Genomic DNA, 21619 nt, shown 5'->3' on the forward strand with positions numbered 1-21619 from the left:
ATTACCTCAGCCAAGTTGGTCGTCATGTGTCCATATCGATATCCACCATCATATGCGTTTATCCACATTTCTTTATCGATGAGGCTGATGTAATCGTATCCTTCCTCATTTCTTTACCCAAAGACTCCATTGATGCTTTGATCACAGTTCTGCGATCTGAAATGACACATATTTTTTCCCTCGTGATAACATGTGCACGTAAGTTTCAGAGGAAAAAACCCAAGAATTTGTATCTTCTCCTTCAACAAGAGCAAAAGCAACTGAAAGAATATTGCGATTACCATCTTGGACAACTGCCAATAATAAAACTTGTTTGTATTTTTCATACAAAAAAGTCTCGTCGATCTGGACCACAGGCTTGTAGTATTTGACAGCATTAACACACTGTGGGTAAGTCTAAAAACCCCGGTATAATTGACATCGATCGCGAATAACTCGATCATTATGGTATGCATAGGAGGTTTCGAAGTCCACAATTGTCCCATGATTCAACCTCCGCACTAGCCTAAACCAACTTGGAAGTTCGTTGTAAGATGCATCCCATTCGCCATGAAGTTTGACAATGGCATTTTGTTTTGCCAACCAAGCTTTTTTTATAGGAGACAGTGTACCCATACTGCGATTGTATAGCTGAAATCAACACATCAACAGCTATATAAGAGCTTGCTTTTACCATGGGAATGATAGCTTGGCAGATCACTTCAAAGTCCAAGTTGAGATGATCTTGGTTGAGCACAACATGTGTGAGGACCGTTGTATACTGTTAGTTCTCATCTATTGTTTTTACTCTTTCTCTTCGATACACGAACCATCCAATTGAATCCGTTTTTGCATCGGGCACAGTGGCATACATATTTTTCTGTCGTGGAGCGTTCGACTCTGGATTGAACAGAATTACCGATATTATAATTTTTTATAGCCATCATCGCTTTTTTCTTTGCATGAAAACTTCATCCCTAAAGATAACTCACCATTATTTATTGATGACTAATATCCATAATCACCGAGATGAGGCATATCCATAAATTCTGACCCGTACATTGCACCATAATCAGCTTCATAAATGTGTGCTGGAAGGTCAGTTTGTGCCACATTTGAGGGAACTTCGTCTACATCATCATCATCATCATCGAAGTTTAATTGCGGTGATTATGGGTGAATGAATAGTCCAGTTTCAACACCATCCACACCAGGCTCACGAAGCGGTTCTTCTGGTGGAGATGATGATTCCTCCATCCTCTCCACATTTAGGTCGAAGAACCTACTACTTGCACGCCTTCCCCTTGAACTATAAGGCATATCAACATTGAGATCGAAAAAACTCGCAGTCGAACGCCTCCCCCTAGAGCTTGAAACTATCGTGTCAAATGGAAAATCAAATGGAAAATACACTGATTGTTGCGTCGATGACATCTCCATATTAAGGTCAAAGAAATTTGCAGATGAATGCCTTCCCCTTGAACTGGACGCGATGTTGTCATACGGATTGTTCCACCTCGGTACATATCGTAAGGAGTTGATGATGAATGTTTCTTCATTGAAGTTGATGCGACGGCACCATGATGCGGATTTCCCATTATGGGATTAAAATCATTACATATTACTGTAGTCGGGCTGTCAACTTGATCAGATTGTTCAACTAGCCCATAGTGGGAGCTTAATGACAGACCCCAAACAGCCCACACTTCAACAAACTTTGCATACATCTCCATAACGACGTCTGAATAATTATTTTGAGAATCAATCATCATTTCAACATCATTGTTTGATAGTTCGAACGCTGTATAAGTTAATGGCAACAAATATGTTGGAAATCTGTACTGAAGCGACGACATTCTTCTAGTACTTCCAACATGAACCTTTCTTGAAATTTTCGTTATCAGCTCCTCAAGAGTTAATGTTTTTTCTTGAAGGATATTTTAACATAATGATTTGATATGAAAATAACGCCGGTTTCATCTTCCCGAGTTTTTCCATCATATTAAACAATAGTTGAAATTCACATCATTCTTAGAATTTGAAAGTGAAACAATCTTATATATGTAACAAATAAACCTGAAACAAGCCTAATTAAATAAATAATATATGAATTAACATATAAGGAAATTTTTTTTACACAATAACGTAAATAATTTAAATAATATAATTTTATATTATTACTTGTACCGCAAAAATATTTTGACGTATGCTCCCGCTTTCCAATTTTACAAAAAAATTAATTGAAAACAATTAATATAATATTTTTTTCAAATAATCATAATAAACAATAATTATAATAAAAAAATTATAACAAAATTACCTTATAACGAAAAATCGAATGAACTTCTGAATCAATATAAGAGGATTGACGGATGTTATTTACTGGTTGAGAGAATTGTTATATTAATTTTTCGGTTGAGAGAAAACTATGATAGAGTTTACGGGGTAGAGGGGTATTTATAGCCGAGAAGGTGCGGTACCTACACTGCGCCTTACATAATTGTATCTGAGTTAAAGCGAATGTGCGGTACTTACACTGCGTCTTACATAATTGTGTCAAAATTAAAGTAAAAACGCAACCCCTGCACCGCGCTATACCCCTACGTGGCATAAGGCGCGCCTCAGGGGCCGCGCTTTATCCACGTGTATCTATGTCAGCATAAGACGCGATACAGGGGGCGCGTCTTACCTAACGTGATGCAAGACCAGCGTAAAGCGCGTTGCAGGGAGTGCGCCTTACTGCAAAGGGGGTTAGATCAGAAAATATAGTCTGAACGATGGCTGACAGGAAAATAAGAGGCTGAGGGTGATTTATCGGGAAAATCACCTTGGCTTCAAAGCTACTCTCATGCTTATAATTTCCCCATTGGAGATTCTACCCTGTCGGTCAACATTTTAGTATCATAATACTCGTGGATTTGGGACAATAACATATTGGAGAACAAAAATAACTTATATTCTAGTGTGTTGAATATAAATATTTGAATATTTCCAAATATTCGAAGATTTTTTTTACATTATATATTTGAATATATGTCGAATATTAATATTAAATATAATTTTTTCAAAAAAAATGTTAAAACAATGTAAATAATAAATAAGACAAGTACCTATATACCACCGGAGCGATTTGTTCGTGTCCTTATTCTTCCATGTTCATCGGTGAAGAACTCGTCATTGTGCTCGTTACCCGTCAGAAAAGTATCTGCAAAGGATTTTACCGGCCACCACTAAGAACAAACTTACCGTCGGAGGCGGACCGGAGATCCATTTCGGCTCACCATGCATGCAACTAAGCTAAAAAATTACAACACGACCATTACCTGCAAATCCACTTCCAATTTCAAAGCCTTTGATTGTAGGTACCGACATTAAAGCCTCAAGCTCGGCCTCGAGCTTATCGAAAACCGGTGAACCAAGCCCCTGACATATTAGAATATTGTATTTCAGTCCTAAATTTAGACCTTAAATTCTAAACTCTAAACCGAATACGAATGTGTGGGACATCTTCACTATGCATGTGAGAACACCGCCGATAGAATCGCCTCTTGCTCGCACAGCATCTATAGCAACCATCATTTTCTCGGTGTATTCTGGATTCGGACACCGTACGATACTGTTCTCTATCTGACAACAATGTAGTCGACAATCATTAGATAATGGCTGCAATGAATTTGGTCAAAGAAGACGAACGAATAGGTGTGTAAATAAATCAAACTTAAAACTAATAAAGTGTATTCACGTTTGTTTGCATATTTGTGGAGATGTTTATCTTCAATTCATATTCGATTCATTTAACGTTCAAGAAAATGTTCGTTTATATATTCATCAACATTTTGACCCAAACATATCCATTTATATGTTTTGAAAAATGGTAAAACTACACTATTGGTCTCTAAGTTCTTTAGACTTTATAATTTAAACTTCAAAATTCACCGTTATTCAATTTAAACTATACTATTACCATTATTTAAAATGTAAAATAATAAAAATAAAAGTAAAACTAGATAAACGAGTTTATAAACAAATCGCTTATTTGTGAACATAAATGAACCAAATACACTCTTGTTCATGTTGGTTAGTTTATTTCAAGCTTTCCTTGTTGATTTTTGGACTAGATCTGATTTGGGTTCTTTATTTCTTTCTTGGACTCCTTGCTTTTGGGTGTTTTTTGTTTGTTCCATTTAGTCCTATTCTTCTGTTTGTTCATTTACAACCAGTAAAAATTTGCAAAATCAAACGAGAGGCAAGAACCTGGTCGAGAGTTACAGTGTCATGGTCAACTAAACCATCTGGAAGTACAACCTGATGTACTTGTGAGACATAGGCAAGAACCTGAAAGACAAGACAAAAAAACGTACGTTAACAGGGACAACTCTTTCCTACGGTTTTCCCCATGCACCAACTTGAAACATACCTCGGTTCCTGAAAATTGCTTTAGTATTTTCTTAGCGATAGCACCGGGGATAACTCTTCCTATGGTTTCCCTTGCCGATGATCTCCCACCTCCCTTCAATTACATGTCCAAATTCTCAGATCTGCATCTCTTTACAAAACTTGGGTTGAATTTGATACTGAAATGTGTTTACCTGCACCTCCCGGACGCCGTATTTCGTGTCGTAAGTGAAATCGGCATGAGACGGCCGATAAGCCATTGTCATTTCCTTGTAATCCAGTAAGCAGAATGATGTCTCCTGTAAGAACAACCGAAGGATTGCTCGATTCGACTTCATTTTAGACTAGAAAACATAGAATACTCACATCTCCTCTCGCATCGGTTTTTGGTACAAATACATGGATCGGTGTTCCGGTAGTCACTCCTGCAGTTGTGTGCCATGAAAAATGTCTATTTACACAGAAAAAACAAGAAGAAGACAGTGATGGTGAAAAGAGATTTAACCTTCGGAAACTCCGGAATATATTCTACATGTATCCGTCTCCGTCCTTGGGGTAGTGCTTCGGGTTTGACCTACCGTCCTGCAAAAACGAAGCATAAACTTACAAAATTTTTAACGAACACGAACCAAATATGAACAAATGAAAATAAACAACAAGCTCTGTTCAAAATCGAGTACCTCCGATCAAGATCAGCTTCTGAGAGAGGAATCCTGGGAGGACATCCATCAACTACACAGCCAAGACCACCTCCATGAGACTCTCCGAAAGTTGTAACACGAAAATGATTTCCGAACGTTCTACCGGCTGCATGTATTTCTGTTGGGTTTCATAGTTAGAAACACTTGAAGCAAAATGCAGAAATCGAAATCTGAAGCTCGGATAAGAAAACTTACGAAACTTTCTTGGTTTGATCGCAATGCAAAGCGAGGAAGAAGAGAGTCTTTGAATATACGGGGAAAGATGAGAATTGGGATTAGTAGCTCCAAGAAAAGGCTTGCATATAATGAAAGAAGAAGCCATGGAAGCTTTGAAAACTTTAAAACTGGAACAGATTGAGCTGATGGAAATGTAAGTTATAGAGGAAAGGTTTTCCTCGACGCTTTTTACTCTATTTATTCACATTCACTCACTCGACACGTCACTATTACTTTTAAACTGAATTTTAAAAATGAATAAATTTAAAAAAATAAAATTTTAAAAAATATAAACAAATTTTTAATAAATAATATATAAATTTAAAATCTTTAGAAAAATAACTATATGTTTATCTTCACGATTACTTTTATTTAATTTTCGACTGCAGTGTCATATATATTAGGGATGACAATATGTCACATCTGGATCGAATCCATCTAGATCCAGATTTAGGGGTTGTTTGTTTACTTCAGAATGATTAAGCGCTGAACGATTCAAATACTGAATGATTCAGATGTTCTGTATGAATTAACTCTGAATGTGACATGCTGTTTGATAATGGTTATGAATAATTCATAATGTTCCTTGGTGTTAAATCATTCAGCACTGTTGTGTTAAATCATTCAACACAGTTTTTATTCAGAAGTTAGAAACAAACACGCTGAATGCTGAACGGTTCAACATTCAGCGTTGAATGATTCTAAACAAACAACCCCTTAGACTCATTTTCACCTTTTAGATTTAGACCTACTCCGGATTTACAATTATAGAAAATTGGGATCATATCGAGATCTAATTGATTCGAGTCCAAAATGGGTCTATTAAAAAATAATCATTCGACTTACTTTTTACGTAATGAAATTATCATTGACTAATTTCACATTATATCTAAAATGGAGAAAAGATTAATTTCAATACAACTAGTAACAGAATAAAAACGATAAACTAAAGTCTAAAAAAAACTCCAACACAATTACACAAATGTTTTTGAATAACACAAACATTAAAAAATGTAGATCATGAACATTTATATTGTAGCAAACTGAGTAGTGCACTTTTACCTCTTAGAGTGCTAGTCTTCATCATTACTTAAATCGTCAACATCTTAAAACAAACAACAACAAACCAAGAAAAATATTTGTTTAATGAAAATAATATTTGTGAAATTTAAATATTAATATTAAGGTTATGTAATATAATAACTTTTTATATATATGTCAATGATGTCCTCCACTTCATCATCATAATCTTCATTAATAGTAGAACAAGCATATGTTTCTTCAAAAATATTTTTTCCATAAATAAATAAAAATTACATTACATTATAATGTGAAATATAAAATTAAAACGGAGAGAAAAATACTATAACTACTAATTAGTATAAAAAATCATATAAGAACTCAAGCGTCTCCTTCTATAAAATATTATAGATATTTTAAAACATATTACGTCATTTATATATTTTAAAATCAAAGGTTGATTTTTCTATAAATAGGTAAACGAGATTATAAATATTTATAATGTTTCAAACACAAGATTTCAATAAATACTAATAATTTTACAACCAAAATCATTTGGTTGATATTAGGGGTGAGCAAAACTCGACTCAACTCAAAAAAATGAATTATTTTTTCAATTTCAAGTTATCCGAGTCGAGTTATTCGAGTCAACTCCAATTATAAATTCGGTTTTCGAGTTTGGGTCGAGTTGAGATTTTAATTTTCGAGTTACTTGAAAACTGAAAATTTGACTAAGTATTTTGACAATTTTACTATTTAGTCACTAATTTCATTAGTTCTTCATTTCCTCATTCATTTTAAGTCTATTTTTTTTACCAAATTTGAACTACATGCTCCTAAATCATAGTAGAATACATGTGTACTTTCAATTCGTCTTTTTGATTTTCAATTTAGTCCTTCAATTTTCAATTTCCTTATTTCTTCGATTCGTCATTTATTTTAAGTCAATTTTTTACCAAATTTAAGCCACATGCTCCTAAATCATGGTAGAATACATGTGTACTTTCAATTCTTCTTTTTGATAACAATTGTTTTTCAATTTAGTCATTTATTTTTTCATAATCTTGTTATTTCTTCAATTCATCATTTATTTAATTCATTTTTTACCAAATCTGAACCACATGCTCGTATATCACAATAGAATATCTATGTAACTTCAATTGTTATTCTTTTTTACTAAATATGTACTCTCTTTTATTTAATCCCTTAACTTTACATTTTACTCAATTTGGTCTTTTGACTAGAACTGTTTGCAAATTCTTTCTTTTCATTGATTCCTTGACTCATTTATACTCTCATTAATACTTTACCCTCAAAATTCGTTTTTTTTAAAATATAACATCATTAACATATTTCATAATTTTAGAATGTATTTGATTTATTAAATATCATTACAATATGAAAGAATAATATATATATATATATATATATATATATATATATTATGGTTAAATAAAGTAAAAAATTTGGAACAAATCATTGTCATAATATTATAAATAATTATAATAGAATTAGTATAGAAACTTAAATATCTCGACTATAATAACTCAACTCGAATTTCTTAAATTCGATTCGACTCGAAAAAATTTTAAGTTAAATTTAAGTGTAAAATATGACTCGTCAACTCTAACAATTGAAATTTTTGACTCGACTCTATTGACTTGACTCGTCACGTGGATCACTCATTCTTATCGTGCCAAGTGTCATGTTTATATTTAGACACGTTGGAGAATCCTAGTGGCAGTAAGGCGTGTTAATCTAGAAAACATGTTTCGTAGAGTAGGTTAGCGTGTGAGTGTTTGGCTGTGATGACTAGATCTGTGGCAGTAGGGTGATCTTATCAATGACCTATAACTCAGCCAGGCTTAGTACTTCGTAGTGTGAAAGTCTCCTTTCGTGACCGCTTAAAGTTATAATATAAAAACAGAAGCATTTGTTAATTGGGTTCGTTTAATTAACGGCTAATTGTTTTGTAATGAAATGATTATTTATCGTTATTATTGTTAAATTGATGATGTGTCAACGTTAATAAAAAGTTAATATTTAATTTTATTAGAACATTATATAGATTTTAAACGATAATTTTATATCATATTTATCATAAAAGCTTTATAATTTATAAATTTTTTTAAACACCCCACCACCACAACTATATTTGAACCACATTCATTACAAAATAAAAACCACACTTCATCAATAAATGAAGTTTTCTATTAAAGACGAATACATGAATATTTAAAACCATATGTTCAATTAATTTTAATGTAAAAAATAATACACTAAACTATCTACAGGTCACACAAATTGTAAATTAACTGATGACAGTACCTCCATTAAAGGTATGCTAAGCATTAAGCAAACTAAGATATCTCAGTCTTAACGAGGATTGTATTGTTTTTTTAAAGTATAGGGGTCTTTTGGTCGACGGTTCACTTTGAATCTGACTGTGTGTTGTTGGTTAACAAAGTGCTCGGTGAGGATGATGATATTTCCACTATTGGTTTTTACTAGGGATGGCAATTCAACCCGAATTCGACGGGTTCCGACCTGACCCGACCCGACCCCGATCGGATCGGATTTTTTTTTTAAAAATTTCGGGGTCGGGTCGGGTTTAGGATGAAAAAAATTCGACCCAACCCGACCCGAAAAATATATATAATTTTATCTTATATATTTAGGGATAATTACAATAATGTCCCTCCATATATAATTTTTTTCAATTAAGTCACTGTTTTCATTGAATAAATTTTTTTTTATTATTATTTCGGGTCGGGTCGGATCGAGTTTCTAAGTCATATATTCGGGTCGGGTGAAACCTTAATTTCGTCGGGTCGGGTCGGGTCACGGGGGAAAAACCCTTTCTTCTCGGGTCGGGTTGGGTGGCACAAAAACCCGACCCGACCCGACCCGACCCATTGCCATCCCTAGTTTTTACCTCCAACTGTTCAAAGTTTATTTTAGGTCTCAGTGGTGTTTCCATTTATCTTTATGTCATCGTTCTTGTAACATTGTAGCTCACACGCTTGTAGAATGGGTTCTCGGTACGGCTAGCTCAATGTGTTTTGATGTCTTTTGGTATTGTTTAGGAGGAGTTTTTAAAGAGTCTTATTTTTTTAAATATAGGGGCCTGATACCCTTTTATATTAAATTTAAGGATAAACTATACCAGTAGTCTCTTTTATTTTATATCTAATCGATTTTGGTCACCGATTTTTAAATTAAGTGTGTTTAGTCTCTTACGTTATTGGTCCATCCCGTTTAAGTCCCTCAGTTGTTAATAATCGTTAAACCATTAACGGAAGTATTACGTGGCAATTAAAAATTAAAATAATCTAAAAAACCCATGCGTAACACTCACGAGTCTTCTTCTTCTTCTTCTTCCAGCCACGCTCTGTATTAACATGAACCCCACTTCACACGATTCAATATACGAGTTACTTTCGTGCCTCTTCACGTCAAACACGTGACTTTGGGTCCTTGAGTCTCGGTCGAGAGAAAGGAAGGAAAGGGTTAAGGGAGGCTTAAAACATGTGGCTTTGGGCTTCATTTGGTCTTGTTCACCCGTCTATAGAGGCGGTCAGTGTGGAATCACCGTCGAGGTCTAACGGTCGAAGCAACATCCTTGTTCTTGGATTTGTGTGTAACCGTTGTAAAAGGAGAGGAAGAAGAAGAGGTGGTTGGATTTTTTTTATTATTTTAAAATTGCTACGTCACTTAAAGCTGATAAATGTATATTTTTTATTATTTAGAATTGCTACATAATACTTCTGTTAATGAGTTAATGAAAGTTAATTGTCAAGATATTGAAACCTGATGGATCGATAACGTAAAAGATCAAATATATTTAATTAAAAAAATCGGTGATCAAAGTCAGTCATACCGAAATTAAAAGGGACTACTGACATAGTTTACTCTAAATTTAAATATAGAAGATTTATTGAATTATGATCAATTTAATAGAATAAGTAAGTTTTGAGAAGTAAAACTGTTATTATACCATACTTTATATTCTGAAAAAAAATGGGGATCTAATAATCTGAATTGGCAACTATCGCAAGTCGAAGAAGGATTTTGTTTCTGTGCAAACAGACTCATCAACTCACTCAAAATCGTCATTTTTTTTTGTTAATTAGAAATGTTTTGCTATATTCTTCATCTATTTCTTTTACGTTTTCTCTGATCTTCTGTTTATTTAATCAATCTATAAAATCCGAAGCTTAGTACAAAACCTGATCGAGCTCCAAGTAGTCGATCCCTTTCTTCCTCACTGCTCTATGCAATGGTGGTCTGCAAATGCCGTAAGGTACAATTTTTGTTTAAAATCAATTTGACTCTATTTTTCGATCTCTTGATGAGTTTACTGGCACTCACTGCTCATAGCTACAGCCTACAATTCTTCGTATCAATAATTTGTTTAATTTGCTTCTTTTTACAATTTTTTATTTGAATTTGTAATTCGTCGCTGGGTTTTAGTCTTTTAGGTCTCTATCGTTCTTTTTGTCGTGAATTTACGACTTTGTAGATCTTTGTTGTTTTAATTTAAGGTTTATTAATTTGAAAATTGCGAATAATAAATGAATCTTAGAGAGGAGGACATTGACCTTAATATTTGGAGGTTCAAATGTAATATAGGCGTAGCTTGATTTGTTATGAATTTAATTCTGATTACACGAGATAATTTTTAGAGCTGCTGGTGGTTGGATCAAGATTGATAAATCGTTCTTTGTGTAAGCCTCTATTGTTTTTCCTTTTGGTGTTTCAGGCTACAAAATTATATTGTTTCGTGCACAAGGTTCCTGTTTGTGGGGAATGCATCTGCTTTCCTGAGCACCAAATATGTATTGTAAGTTCTTAAATTCTGTTTATATTGGACTCAGAACTTTGCTTACAAGCATTTTGATTTGATTTGAACGAAGTGCGGTTAAAGTGCATTGACATCTGATTGATGTACAAGTCCTTTTGCAGTTACCACTGCCAGGATAAGTTGGAATTGTTTTAAAAAAATAATTTTGATTCATCACTGCATGCATTTTTCTAATTATATTCAATATCTCGAGAAAGCTTATTCATGCATGTTGTATTTATTTTAGTGTTATAGAATGATTCTGAGTGGAGATGTTGTATAGAATGCTGTTTTGAGGCTTATAATGATTTAGTTCCCCTTTGTTCTAGATACGCACTTACTCAGAGTGGGTAAGAGATGGAGAGTATGATTGGCCTCCCAGATGTTGCAAATGCCAAGCTGTGCTTGAGGAAGGGGATGGCTCTGTAACCACTCGGTTGGGTTGCCTACGTATGTGTTTATGCTGATGTAGATGCTAGATACTGCCTTTTTTTTGGGTGCAAAACAGCATGTTAAACTTGTGCTGTATGATCTTACAGTTTTATTTGCTACTTTAGATGTCATACATACAAATTGCTTGGTTTCACATATCAAAAGTTTTCCTCCGCACATTGCACCTGCTGGATATGCATGTCCTTCATGTTCAACATCTGTAAGTTCTCAAAACCTGTTTATTTTCAACATGGATCAGATCTTTCATGCCCAGAAGGTTCTGTTTGTATTGTTGAAGTGATTGATATATGTTCTTGAACCTTTCAAGTAGTTGGAAGCATCTAGGTGCTAAATGTGTACACTGTACATGTTTCAAATGATGGAGAGAGATGGTTAACAGTAATAAAAACTACTGCCGTAACCATGCTGCTCTAACGTTTGGAACCTCTCATTTAAGTACTTTCTTTATTTTTGGGGACAAGTAATTTTATTTCATCCAAAAAGAGAGCAAAATTTTGCAAGATATTACTACTTTACAGTTTGTAGCACGGGTTCGGCATCTTAGTGCCATACCAAGTGCCTGATACGTCCCCAACATGAGTACGGGACGGGTACATGCGTACCTGGGACGTCCTATTTTATGGGGTACAATTGAAATTAATTGGATACATCAGAGAGATTTTCAGGGACGTATCGGGGATGATATTTGATCTTCACGCCCGTATCCAAGAATATTTTTAAGAATTAAATAAATAAAAAAAGAATATAGATGAATTAAGATATGATTTTTTTTAATTAGGATTTAAATTTTTCACAAAGACGTATTCTTCAGATCCAAAAAGTTGGTTGACCAACTTTGGTGTCGAAACTCCATTGCTCCAATATTTGTCTTCCAAAATACTTGGACAACCTGCTTCATCCTCTTGTTGTGAAAGAAATTAGAGTATTTATTCCTTTGTCCACTGGGGAGGAATAAGTAAATCTAAATCTAGTTGAAGATTTCGTTTACATCCACTACAATCTCATCTTTTATCAAAGAATTCTAGTTACTATGAACTTTATTGAATATTTATGACATTTTTATGTCTTAAAATATTAAAATTTAATTTATATTTATCATACCCGTGCCGTATAATTTTAAAAAGTTGATGTTTCTCGTCCCCGTACCCATCCTCGTATTTGTCCCCGTATCTGTATCAGTGCAACATAGGTTGAAGGTGATGTTAGGCTCACATTTAAGTTGTTAATGGAGAAAAACTCCTCTGCTGATTGTCATGTTTCTGATATTCCAGTAACTTCATTTGTTTGAATTCTTTCAATGGACTCAAGACCATATGATTTTCTTTTGGCATTATTCAATTATTTACTTTTATGCTTGTATTGTAGCAGTTAGGTGAAATGGTATTGGTTATTTCTGCTTTGGCTTGTCTCATTTTGCAATGATTTTCCCCAGATATGGCCTCCCAAGAGTGTAAAAGATTCAGCATCTCGTCTTCATTCACTGCTGAAGGAGGCTATTATGCAGGTGAATTCATGCTTGATTTAGGCTGTTACAAAGAATGGCTCCTCATTCTAAATGTAAAATGAACTTTATATTTTTATTTTTATTTTTTGCTTTCAATATTTTGATTATCAGACTATTCTTCCACTTTTCCTTATTAGCTTCTTATCATATTTGCCCATGGGTGCTTTGAAGTCCTACTCTTGCCACTTGCCAATCGTAAATTGTAATGCAGTTGTTATCCTTTTCAGCATGTGTTATTCAAGCTTGAGTTCTCCTTTCAATTAGCATTAAAGTTGTGGGATTAAACTATTCCCTGGTAGGAAAGTTTGACCTGTCAATTTCAATATTTTGCATTCAGCTGAACCAACTACTTCCAATGAATGTTATTGTAAAATTTTGGCCATGCATCTTTGCTATGGCCAAACCTGTTCTTTCCTTGTTCACTAAGAGTATTGAACTGCAGGAAAGCTACTGAAATCTCGTTTCCTATGCTATTTCAAGCTTCTAAAATTCAACTTTATATACTAGAATGTCATAGATCTCAGTATTTGGGGTGCCTGCTCAATCTTCTTATGTTCCAAACTGCTGAAGATCATCTGTTGCCTCTGAAATTAACCTCTGAATACGTGTGAATCATCTGCAAGTAGTTGTGATTTGTGAAAAAAAAGTGATTTGGTTTGATTGGAGTTTTGGCATGCCCTATTGCAGATTTATTGTAGTCTCCTTTTTAGGATGAATGCAGCGTGTATTCTTAATTTCTTATCTCACGTTGTGCATAAATAAAAGTTAAATGACTTGACTTGATATTGAACAGACTGGCATGGAGAAGAATTTGTTTGGAAATCATCCTGTTTCTTTGCCTACAGCAGATCCCCGTGTTCCTCCACCTGCATTTACTTCAGATCCATTGGTAAATGTAACTTGTGGAGGAGAGTATGATGAGAATTCATCACCCTCTGTTGTAAAAGATGAAGGATACTCAGCTGCTGCAGGACCTTCGAAACTTGCAGTAACAGAAATAATGGAGATTGATGATCATAATTCAGCTGGGAATTACATGAAAGCTTCAAGTTCTGTTACCGTAAGTCTTTTTTTTATTAATTATTGGATGTGATTGGAGTTCTTCAAATCATTTTATGCTTTGTTTTGCTTGCTTCTATGTGTCACTTCCAGTACGTTAGTTGTTTGCTTTCTTATCTCGGGTGTTTTATTCTATGTTGCGATGTAACCCAGCCTGTGGCTACAACACGAAAGAGTACAGTCCATGTTGATCAGCAAAACTCTGAAATCTCGTATTATGCAGATGACGAAGATGATCGTAAAAAGTATTCTCGTAGGGGTGAGTTAAAAAGCCTTGGTTCATGAAGCCAATCCGCTCTCTTGTTGATTACAACTTCTCCAATTTGTTCTTGCTGTGGCCTATTACTTCTGGTTCGACTTTTTCTTATGTATCTATCCAAGGTGGCTTTAAATCTAGAACTTAGAGAAGATGAATGACTATATCATATGAATCATTGTATTCATAAATTCTTGTTGTAGGTTCACTTCATCTTAAGTTTCTCAGAGCATTAATTCCCTTCTGGTCAAGTTCATTACCAACTCTCCCAGTGACTGCTCCTCCACATAAAGACTCGCCAAATGCTGATGGCAGCCGAGAAGGTCGTATGAAGCAACAACGATCAACACGGATGGATCTGAGAAAAATCCTTCTTGTTATAGCAATCATGTAAGTCTGCACCTTCTTTTTTTCTTCCCCTCTATATGAATATGCAATGCCATGCTAACCAACCAACCAACAACCTACTCGCGCACACATTGATGCATCTTTCTCTCTTGTGCATGCGTTTACCCATTCTTCCCAAGCATTATCTTTCTTTGCATATATGCAAGCATCTGTGTTCGGAGTCGAGATCTGTGGGCGCCGCAACTGATATCCGATTGAGATAATATGGAAGATCAAATACATCGTAAATGATTATTTATTTACACCATGTATAATAAATTATGTTGTGCAGGGCCTGCATGGCTACTATGGGTATTCTCTACTTCAGAATTTCACAAAGGGCTCTCGGCGAGGAAGTGGCCGATGACGAGCAGCAGTAACCAATTCGCATGCTTCTGCAAATCCTGTTGGTTGCTGCCATAGTTGCCATTTTCTTGCTCATCGTCTCCCGTCGGTCACAGTATCCGACAAAGGGCATCAGTGGAAGAAAAACTAGTAAGATTACAGAGAATTTCATTACCCATCATCCATCCCACTTTTTTTTTTAAAGAATATCAATGGAGATGTAGTTAGAACAAAATGTAAGTTTTTTCTTGGTCGTCTTTAGACTTCCTTTCCTATGCGTTTAATATCCTCGTAGAGTTGGGAAAATATTAATTAATTTCTTTATTAAAATTATAATATCTTTTATCTTAATATTAATATATAGTTTACGCGTAGGGTTGGAAAAACATTAATGTATTTCTTTATTAAAAATTATAATATCTTTTATCTTAATATTAATATATAGTTTACGCGTAGGGTTTGAAAAACATTAATGTAATTCTTTATTAAAATTTAACTCTAAAAACTGATGATTAATGAGATAAGATTGGTATTATTAATATAATTATGCTAATAGATTAATATGTTGTAAAATAACACTTTGGTCCCCTAATACAATGAAAAACTCGTATTTTGGTTTTGGAAAAAAATATAATTCAATTTCGTCCTACGATGATAAACAATAGATGTGGTATAGATAGATTTGAGAATATATGGATGGATTTATTGATAGATAAAGAGAATTATGCTTTTAACCTACATTTATTTCGGATTAGATTTTATTTGGATTTTTTAATTAATTAAGGATAAATATCGATTTACAATAATGTAAATAACTTTAAGCAACTGATCAAGTGTTTATTCATTGTAAAATTAAATAATAATAAATAGATATAAATTTTTAAATAATTAAGGATAAATGTTGTTTTCCAATAATTTAAATAACTTCAAGCAATTGATCAAGTGAGAGGAGCTATAGTTTTTGATTTTTTTTCTTTGGGAAGAGTTTATAATTTTCTTCATACAAAAGTTATGTGTTGGATAGAGTGATATCTTATCATTTAAACACGTAGAGATAAGTTAGAGGTATCAAATTACGTTAAACATTAGCTTATTAAATGTAATTTATTTTAGGATAAATTATGCGTTTAGTATCTAAATTATCAGTTTTAGCACCTAAATTTTTAAAATCATACTTAATATTTAATTTTATTTTATTTGAGTACCATTGCCGTTAAAAAATTAATGTCTTTAGTAGTTAAACTATCGGTTTTTACCCGTTTCAGTACCTAAAGTTTCAAAAATTTTAAAAATTAACGTTAAGTTTTTAACGAGTATTATAATGAAACAAAAATTAAATGTTAGTAATGATTATGAAAAAAATTAAAATTTTAGGTATTAAAACATATCAAAACTGATAGTTTAAATATTAAGCGCATGATTTACCCCACATTTTAGGAAGTGTTGTTATTGTTTAAGGTTATTGTTCGAACACTAAAAATATCGAACATTTAATATCAAATAATCATTTTGTAATTATCACATATTAATAAATAAATAAATAGATAAGACAAAGTATCCCGACATCATATAACAATGTCTGGTTTGAAAACGTCAGCTAGCTGCAAATAGACTCATCTCCACGATCTTGGCCCCACCCTTCTTCCTCAACTGTCGTTTTCAGTCTCTTCGTCAACATATGGACTGCTCGTTTATTTTACGTTAAAAAGATTTACGATATTTTTCGAGTTAACACACCCCCCACGTCTACCCATCGCCAGGTGTGATTCTCTTTCCTTTACCCCATTCACCAAGTAGTCCCTGGTTATTTGGTTAAATTTGGTTTTGGTCCTTTCGTAGTACTAGAGTTTGGAATTCAGTTCATATACTTTAGCTTGAAATAATTTGGAACACTCAGAAACATACCTTTAACTCTAGTTCATAACTAATCGTAAAATAATAAGGACAAGAATATATAGATTTATGTAAAAATATTAAAAAAATACCAAATGAAAAAATTGAATAAAATTATAGATAGTTGTACATATACAATAATCCCAGTCGAACAAAATTGTATCGTAGCCTCCGCTAGGGCTGTAAATGAGACGAGACAGATTGCGAGCTACTCGAGATCGACTTGATCAAGGCTCGATAAATACTCGAATCAAATGTACTCGACTCGAGTTCTTAACGAGCCGAAACGAGCTACTTGATATTCAACTCGAAAAGCTCATGAGCAACTCGAAAATGTAATATATTAAGATTATATATATTTTTTAAAATAAATTATTAATAATATTAACATTTATGTATTGATTTTTTTTAAAATACAGTAAGATTTTTATGTATTTAATGTTCAGGTTCGAGTTTGAGGCTTCAATCGAATTAAGTTTAAGAATTTTTTTTTTCATTTCGAGCCTTTTCGAGCTGCTCACAAGCTTCAGTTAAGGATTTCGAGTTCGAGCCGAGCTTAAAAATTTTAAGCTCGCGAGTTTTCGAGTCGAGTTGAGCTCAACAATACTTGAGCTCGACTCGGCTCGTTTACACCCCTAACCTCCACATTCACTATAAATCCCCAATTTTCTTTCTCAATTTATTTCTTCACTAAACGGATCACACCATAAACTTTTTAGATAAGACCGAACGAGATTCGGATCATAAAACAACATTTTTCTTATAAACACCTTTTTAACTTGTATATATTTACTGTGGAAGTGATATTTCTTACCAAAAAAACCACTTCTGTCATTTATTTGGCTTAACTAATGACATTTATAAAAGTTAATGATCAAATTATATCAAATTGAAGTACATGAATTAAATTTCAAATCAGAATATAATAAAGCACTAAAACCATAATTTGACCTTTTTTGTAATTAGCAGTTTTTCGTTGTTTTGTTCCACCGAATATTAGTTAATGTTGCAAGTACAAAATCATTCTCCTTAATATTAGGTTGTAAATTAGCCGAATCGAGCTCGAATATTACTGGGTTTGATTTGACTCGAAAAATGTTAAAATGGAGTTTTACTCGACTCGAAAGCTCGTGAATCTAAAATTTTCAAGTTAGACTTGAACTTGAAATCATAAACTGAAGCTCATAAAAGCTCGAAATGAAAAAAAATTAAACTTAATTCGATTGAAGTCTCTATTTCAAACCTAAATTTTAAATATATAAAAATCTTATATTGCATTTTTTTAATAAAAAAATCAACATATAAATGTTAATGTTATTAGTAATTTATTTTTTTAAATAAAATTTTAATATTATATTTTCGAGCTGCTCACGAACTTTTCAAGTCGAGTATTAAGTAGTTCGTTACGGCTCGTTAAGAACTAGAGTCTAGCTCGAGCTCAAGTCAAGTTTATTCAAGTTAAATATTTATCAAATTTTAATCAAATTTTAATCAAATCAATCTCGAATAGCTCAAAATATGGCACAAGTCATATACAACCCTACTCCTTATGAGTACACAGTTGAGTCCTAGGGTTGCGTTTTGCGTTAGGCAAAAAAAATTTTTTTGCACTATTTTAGTGTTTATCTGAGTTGTTCCTGTGGACCCCAAAATTACGAGCATTGTAATAATTGGTAATTATGAGAGAGATTTGCACGACTGAAGTCCATGCTTTCTGGTGGAACATTCTTCACAGCTGCCGGAGTGTATATATAGGCCTGTTTATCATGCTTCTTTTTCCAGGATCAGATCGAAATCCGACGAAAATTCTACAACTATTTTCATTAATGGATTCGATGGACGACATTTTGGAAGATCATTGGAGTTGTCTCAGTGGGATGTATACCACTGATCAAGAAGCTGATTTCATGGCTCGATTGCTTAGCAACTGTCCCCTACCTGATGATGATCGGCTCGAGCTTGATCGGGGGTCGAACACGAAGATCCCATCGTCTGTTTGGCCTGTTAATGTCGACATGACAATGGCTGATGCTACTGTTTCATCCTGTTCTTCGGATATGAGTAGTTATAGCCCTCCCGGTAGTAATGTTCTTCTTTCGTCTTCGTTGAGCCAAGAGAGGTTTCACCTGAGTGATTCTCACCCGGTTTTTGTAGCCGATAATAGCACCGTTTCGATCGATTTTTGTATGGAAGATGACACGAACACGAGTTCGTTTCTCGTTGATGTCGATGATTGTTTAATCGCGGAAGAACCTGTTGTTTCTGATAAGATTTCGGTACCCAATAAGACGGAGAAGAAATGCAACAATGTAGCCGAGAATTCGAAGAAACGATCTCGGACTAGTTCGGGAGACGTGAGTTGCGAAAACACAAATGCATCTTTCTTTCTCTGTTTTTCTTCTGCAGCACTTTTGTTGATCATAATTTTGTTTACCGGTACAGATTCAAAGGACCAGGAGAAATGCAAGGTCGAAGAAGAACGTCGACCAAGACGGTGGTAATGCTGGTCTGAACGGGCAAAGCTGGGCCACTTGCTCATCCGGGGATGACACGAATGCCTCTCCGGAGTCGAATTCGGGTTCAAAGGGCAATGCAGCACTAAATTTGAATGGCAAAACAAGAGCCAACAGGGGAGCTGCCACTGATCCTCAAAGCCTTTGTGCAAGGGTAGGTAACCAAGTATCCACCATTAACTCTATCAAGCATTGCCGAAGATTAAATCGAAAACCGACAAATTAATCGATCTATCTTATCTATCTTCGCAGGAAAGAAGGGAAAGAATCAACGAAAGGCTGAGAATTTTACAGAACCTTGTCCCCAATGGAACAAAGGTTGATATTAGTACAATGCTTGAAGAAGCTGTCCAATATGTCAAGTTTTTGCAACTGCAGATTAAGCTGTTGAGTTCCAATGATCTATGGATGTACGCACCCATTGCTTACAACGGAAAGGATATCGGACTCGATCTCGAGGTTGGGACTGCAAAGAGATCGTAGAAAGATGTCGTCGGAGGTGCAGGGACTGCGGACCATCTCAGTTGGAAACATAGGGCTATCTGCAAATTCTCTAAAATTGAAACAAGTCGTTGCCGTTTTGCAATGGATTTATTTATTGAAAATCTTGATTTGTAATCAATAATTTACCACAAAATCATTCATCAATCCGAATTCGATCACTTAACCTTAATCTGTATTTGTATATGAGATAAGCCCCGCCACCGGACATTGTCAAGCCGATTAAAATGACACAAATGGCACCCCATGATGCTCTTACTTCCGTACCGGTCTTGCCTGAGGCAGTGCAAAGAGTTGATATGAAAACACTAACCATAAATCATATGTCCCTAAAGATACGGGTTCAAGATAGAAATCCAGATCCATAACTCACTTATGCAGGCACCGTGATCCCGATCCCGGATATACAGAAGATCTCCACCAGGTCCGTGGCTGGGGGGCGCAAACTACGCGGCCGCGCAGGGCCCCCCAAAAAATGGGCCCAAAAAAAATATAATCGTTTTGATGACATGGCACCCTAATATTGTACCATATGATATAATCCATAGTGTTACATCGTCGTCGTAAGAACTAAAAATGGAAACATATTAAATTTATAGATTAATATGGACAACAAATTTAAAGACTAATTTGAAAATAAGCAAACGAGTATAGGGACTAAATATTATTTGTTCCTTTCATTCAATACATTCGTAAAAATATAATATAATTTGTTTGTTATGTACATACTACACATGCACACGTGGAGTTAAAAATATAAAGGTTTTATTTGATTTCTTTTATTTTCATGTAACATTTCGTTATATTTTATGCTAAAAAATTATTTAATTCAATAAAAATATATAAATTTGTTATATTTTTCCATAAAATTATTTGAGACATTAATTTTTATAATCTTTATTAATAAATTGACAATTATTAATTTCTTAATTAGTATTTTAATAGTATTATTATGCCCTTCATTATTCCACTTGAAAAGATAAAACCGTATGGAACTGTAAGAACATGGCTTATGCTCATTGATGATGATACTCTTAGTTCATCTGTGATCAGTTTTGACCATTTCTTGATGTTACACAGTAAACATTTCAACTGCCCCAGATTCTCAAACTACTGTATATATAGTTGCCATCATGTTATACATGATCTGATCTAGGAACATGGAACACATAAACATAATTACCACCATCATCACCGTCACCGTCTTGCTCGCGGTTCTTCATTTTTCCATCCCGGTTCACCCTCGCAAGCTGGCCGGCTCACCGTCACCTTCCCCGGTCGATACATCCCACGGTCGCTTTAATAGTGATTTCGTGTTCTTAGTTTACTGTTTACATAACGCTCTTAGAGTGTTTTATATCGATATGCAGGAAAGTCTGGGGCTGCTTGATGGAATTAGAAGGCCTGGATCATTTCCGGTTTCCTGTCATGCAAAGTGCAAGCAATGTGAGCCATGTATGCTGGTCGGAATACCGATTCGAGCGGTGGAGTCGGAAGAGAACGAGTACTACCCTCAAGTGTGGCAATGCGTGTGCCGAGAAAATATATACCCAC

General features: G+C 34.3%; 3 protein-coding genes across 4 annotated transcripts; 2 read left to right on the forward strand and 1 right to left on the reverse strand.

The window, feature by feature from the left end:
• Positions 1-2807: 2807 nt before the first annotated feature.
• Positions 2808-4782, reverse strand: LOC120178200 (chorismate synthase, chloroplastic-like). Of its 2 annotated transcripts, XR_005521500.1 has the most exons (7): positions 4569-4782; positions 4397-4489; positions 4234-4314; positions 3476-3606; positions 3303-3402; positions 3090-3184; positions 2808-2859 (listed from the first exon to the last, which is right to left on the reverse strand). XR_005521500.1 is itself a non-coding variant. In XM_039184134.1 (6 exons), the coding sequence occupies exons 1-5, from the start codon at positions 4710-4712 to the stop codon at positions 3351-3353; spliced, it is 501 nt and encodes a 166-aa protein (XP_039040065.1). In that variant the 5' UTR covers positions 4713-4782; the 3' UTR covers positions 3070-3184; positions 3303-3350. The 2 variants fall into 2 exon arrangements, 1 of the variants encoding a protein (XP_039040065.1); XM_039184134.1 differs by lacking the exon at positions 2808-2859 and having other exon boundaries at positions 3070-3184.
• Positions 4783-10331: 5549 nt separating this feature from the next.
• Positions 10332-15356, forward strand: LOC120178198 (zinc finger protein-like 1 homolog). Its single transcript, XM_039184132.1, has 9 exons — positions 10332-10614; positions 11074-11154; positions 11484-11604; positions 11712-11806; positions 13040-13111; positions 13905-14171; positions 14324-14429; positions 14630-14816; positions 15106-15356. The coding sequence occupies exons 1-9, from the start codon at positions 10591-10593 to the stop codon at positions 15191-15193; spliced, it is 1041 nt and encodes a 346-aa protein (XP_039040063.1). The 5' UTR covers positions 10332-10590; the 3' UTR covers positions 15194-15356.
• Positions 15357-18877: 3521 nt separating this feature from the next.
• On the forward strand, positions 18878-20140 carry LOC120178181 (transcription factor RSL2-like). Its single transcript, XM_039184116.1, has 3 exons — positions 18878-19405; positions 19494-19718; positions 19817-20140. Exons 1-3 carry the CDS (start codon positions 18878-18880, stop codon positions 20045-20047), a joined length of 984 nt encoding a protein of 327 aa, XP_039040047.1. The 3' UTR covers positions 20048-20140.
• The last annotated feature ends 1479 nt before the right edge of the window (positions 20141-21619 follow it).

Source organism: Hibiscus syriacus, unplaced genomic scaffold (assembly GCF_006381635.1).
Source record: "Hibiscus syriacus cultivar Baekdansim isolate YM2019G1 unplaced genomic scaffold, ASM638163v2 tig00112344_pilon, whole genome shotgun sequence".
Classification (NCBI taxonomy): domain Eukaryota; kingdom Viridiplantae; phylum Streptophyta; class Magnoliopsida; order Malvales; family Malvaceae; genus Hibiscus; species Hibiscus syriacus.

What these genes read in the sequence shown, in the direction of transcription:
- LOC120178198 (XM_039184132.1), top strand. Translation starts at nt 10,591, where the DNA reads ATGGTGGTCTGCAAATGCCGTAAG. An exon ending in TGGTCTGCAAATGCCGTAAG is followed by an intron (nt 10,615 to 11,073) that starts GTACAATTTTTG and finishes TTGGTGTTTCAG; the next exon opens with GCTACAAAATTATATTGTTT. An exon ending in AAGCTTCAAGTTCTGTTACC is followed by an intron (nt 14,172 to 14,323) that starts GTAAGTCTTTTT and finishes GATGTAACCCAG; the next exon opens with CCTGTGGCTACAACACGAAA.
- LOC120178200 (XM_039184134.1), bottom strand. Translation starts at nt 4,712, where the DNA reads ATGAAGTCGAATCGAGCAATCCTTCGGTTGTTCTTACAGGAGACATCA. An exon ending in ACGGCGTCCGGGAGGTGCAG is followed by an intron (nt 4,490 to 4,568) that starts GTAAACACATTT and finishes ATGTAATTGAAG; the next exon opens with GGAGGTGGGAGATCATCGGC. An exon ending in ACACTGTAACTCTCGACCAG is followed by an intron (nt 3,607 to 4,233) that starts GTTCTTGCCTCT and finishes CATTGTTGTCAG; the next exon opens with ATAGAGAACAGTATCGTACG.
- LOC120178181 (XM_039184116.1), top strand. Translation starts at nt 18,878, where the DNA reads ATGGATTCGATGGACGACATTTTGGAAGATCATTGGAGTTGTCTCAGT. An exon ending in CTCGGACTAGTTCGGGAGAC is followed by an intron (nt 19,406 to 19,493) that starts GTGAGTTGCGAA and finishes TTACCGGTACAG; the next exon opens with ATTCAAAGGACCAGGAGAAA. An exon ending in CTCAAAGCCTTTGTGCAAGG is followed by an intron (nt 19,719 to 19,816) that starts GTAGGTAACCAA and finishes CTATCTTCGCAG; the next exon opens with GAAAGAAGGGAAAGAATCAA.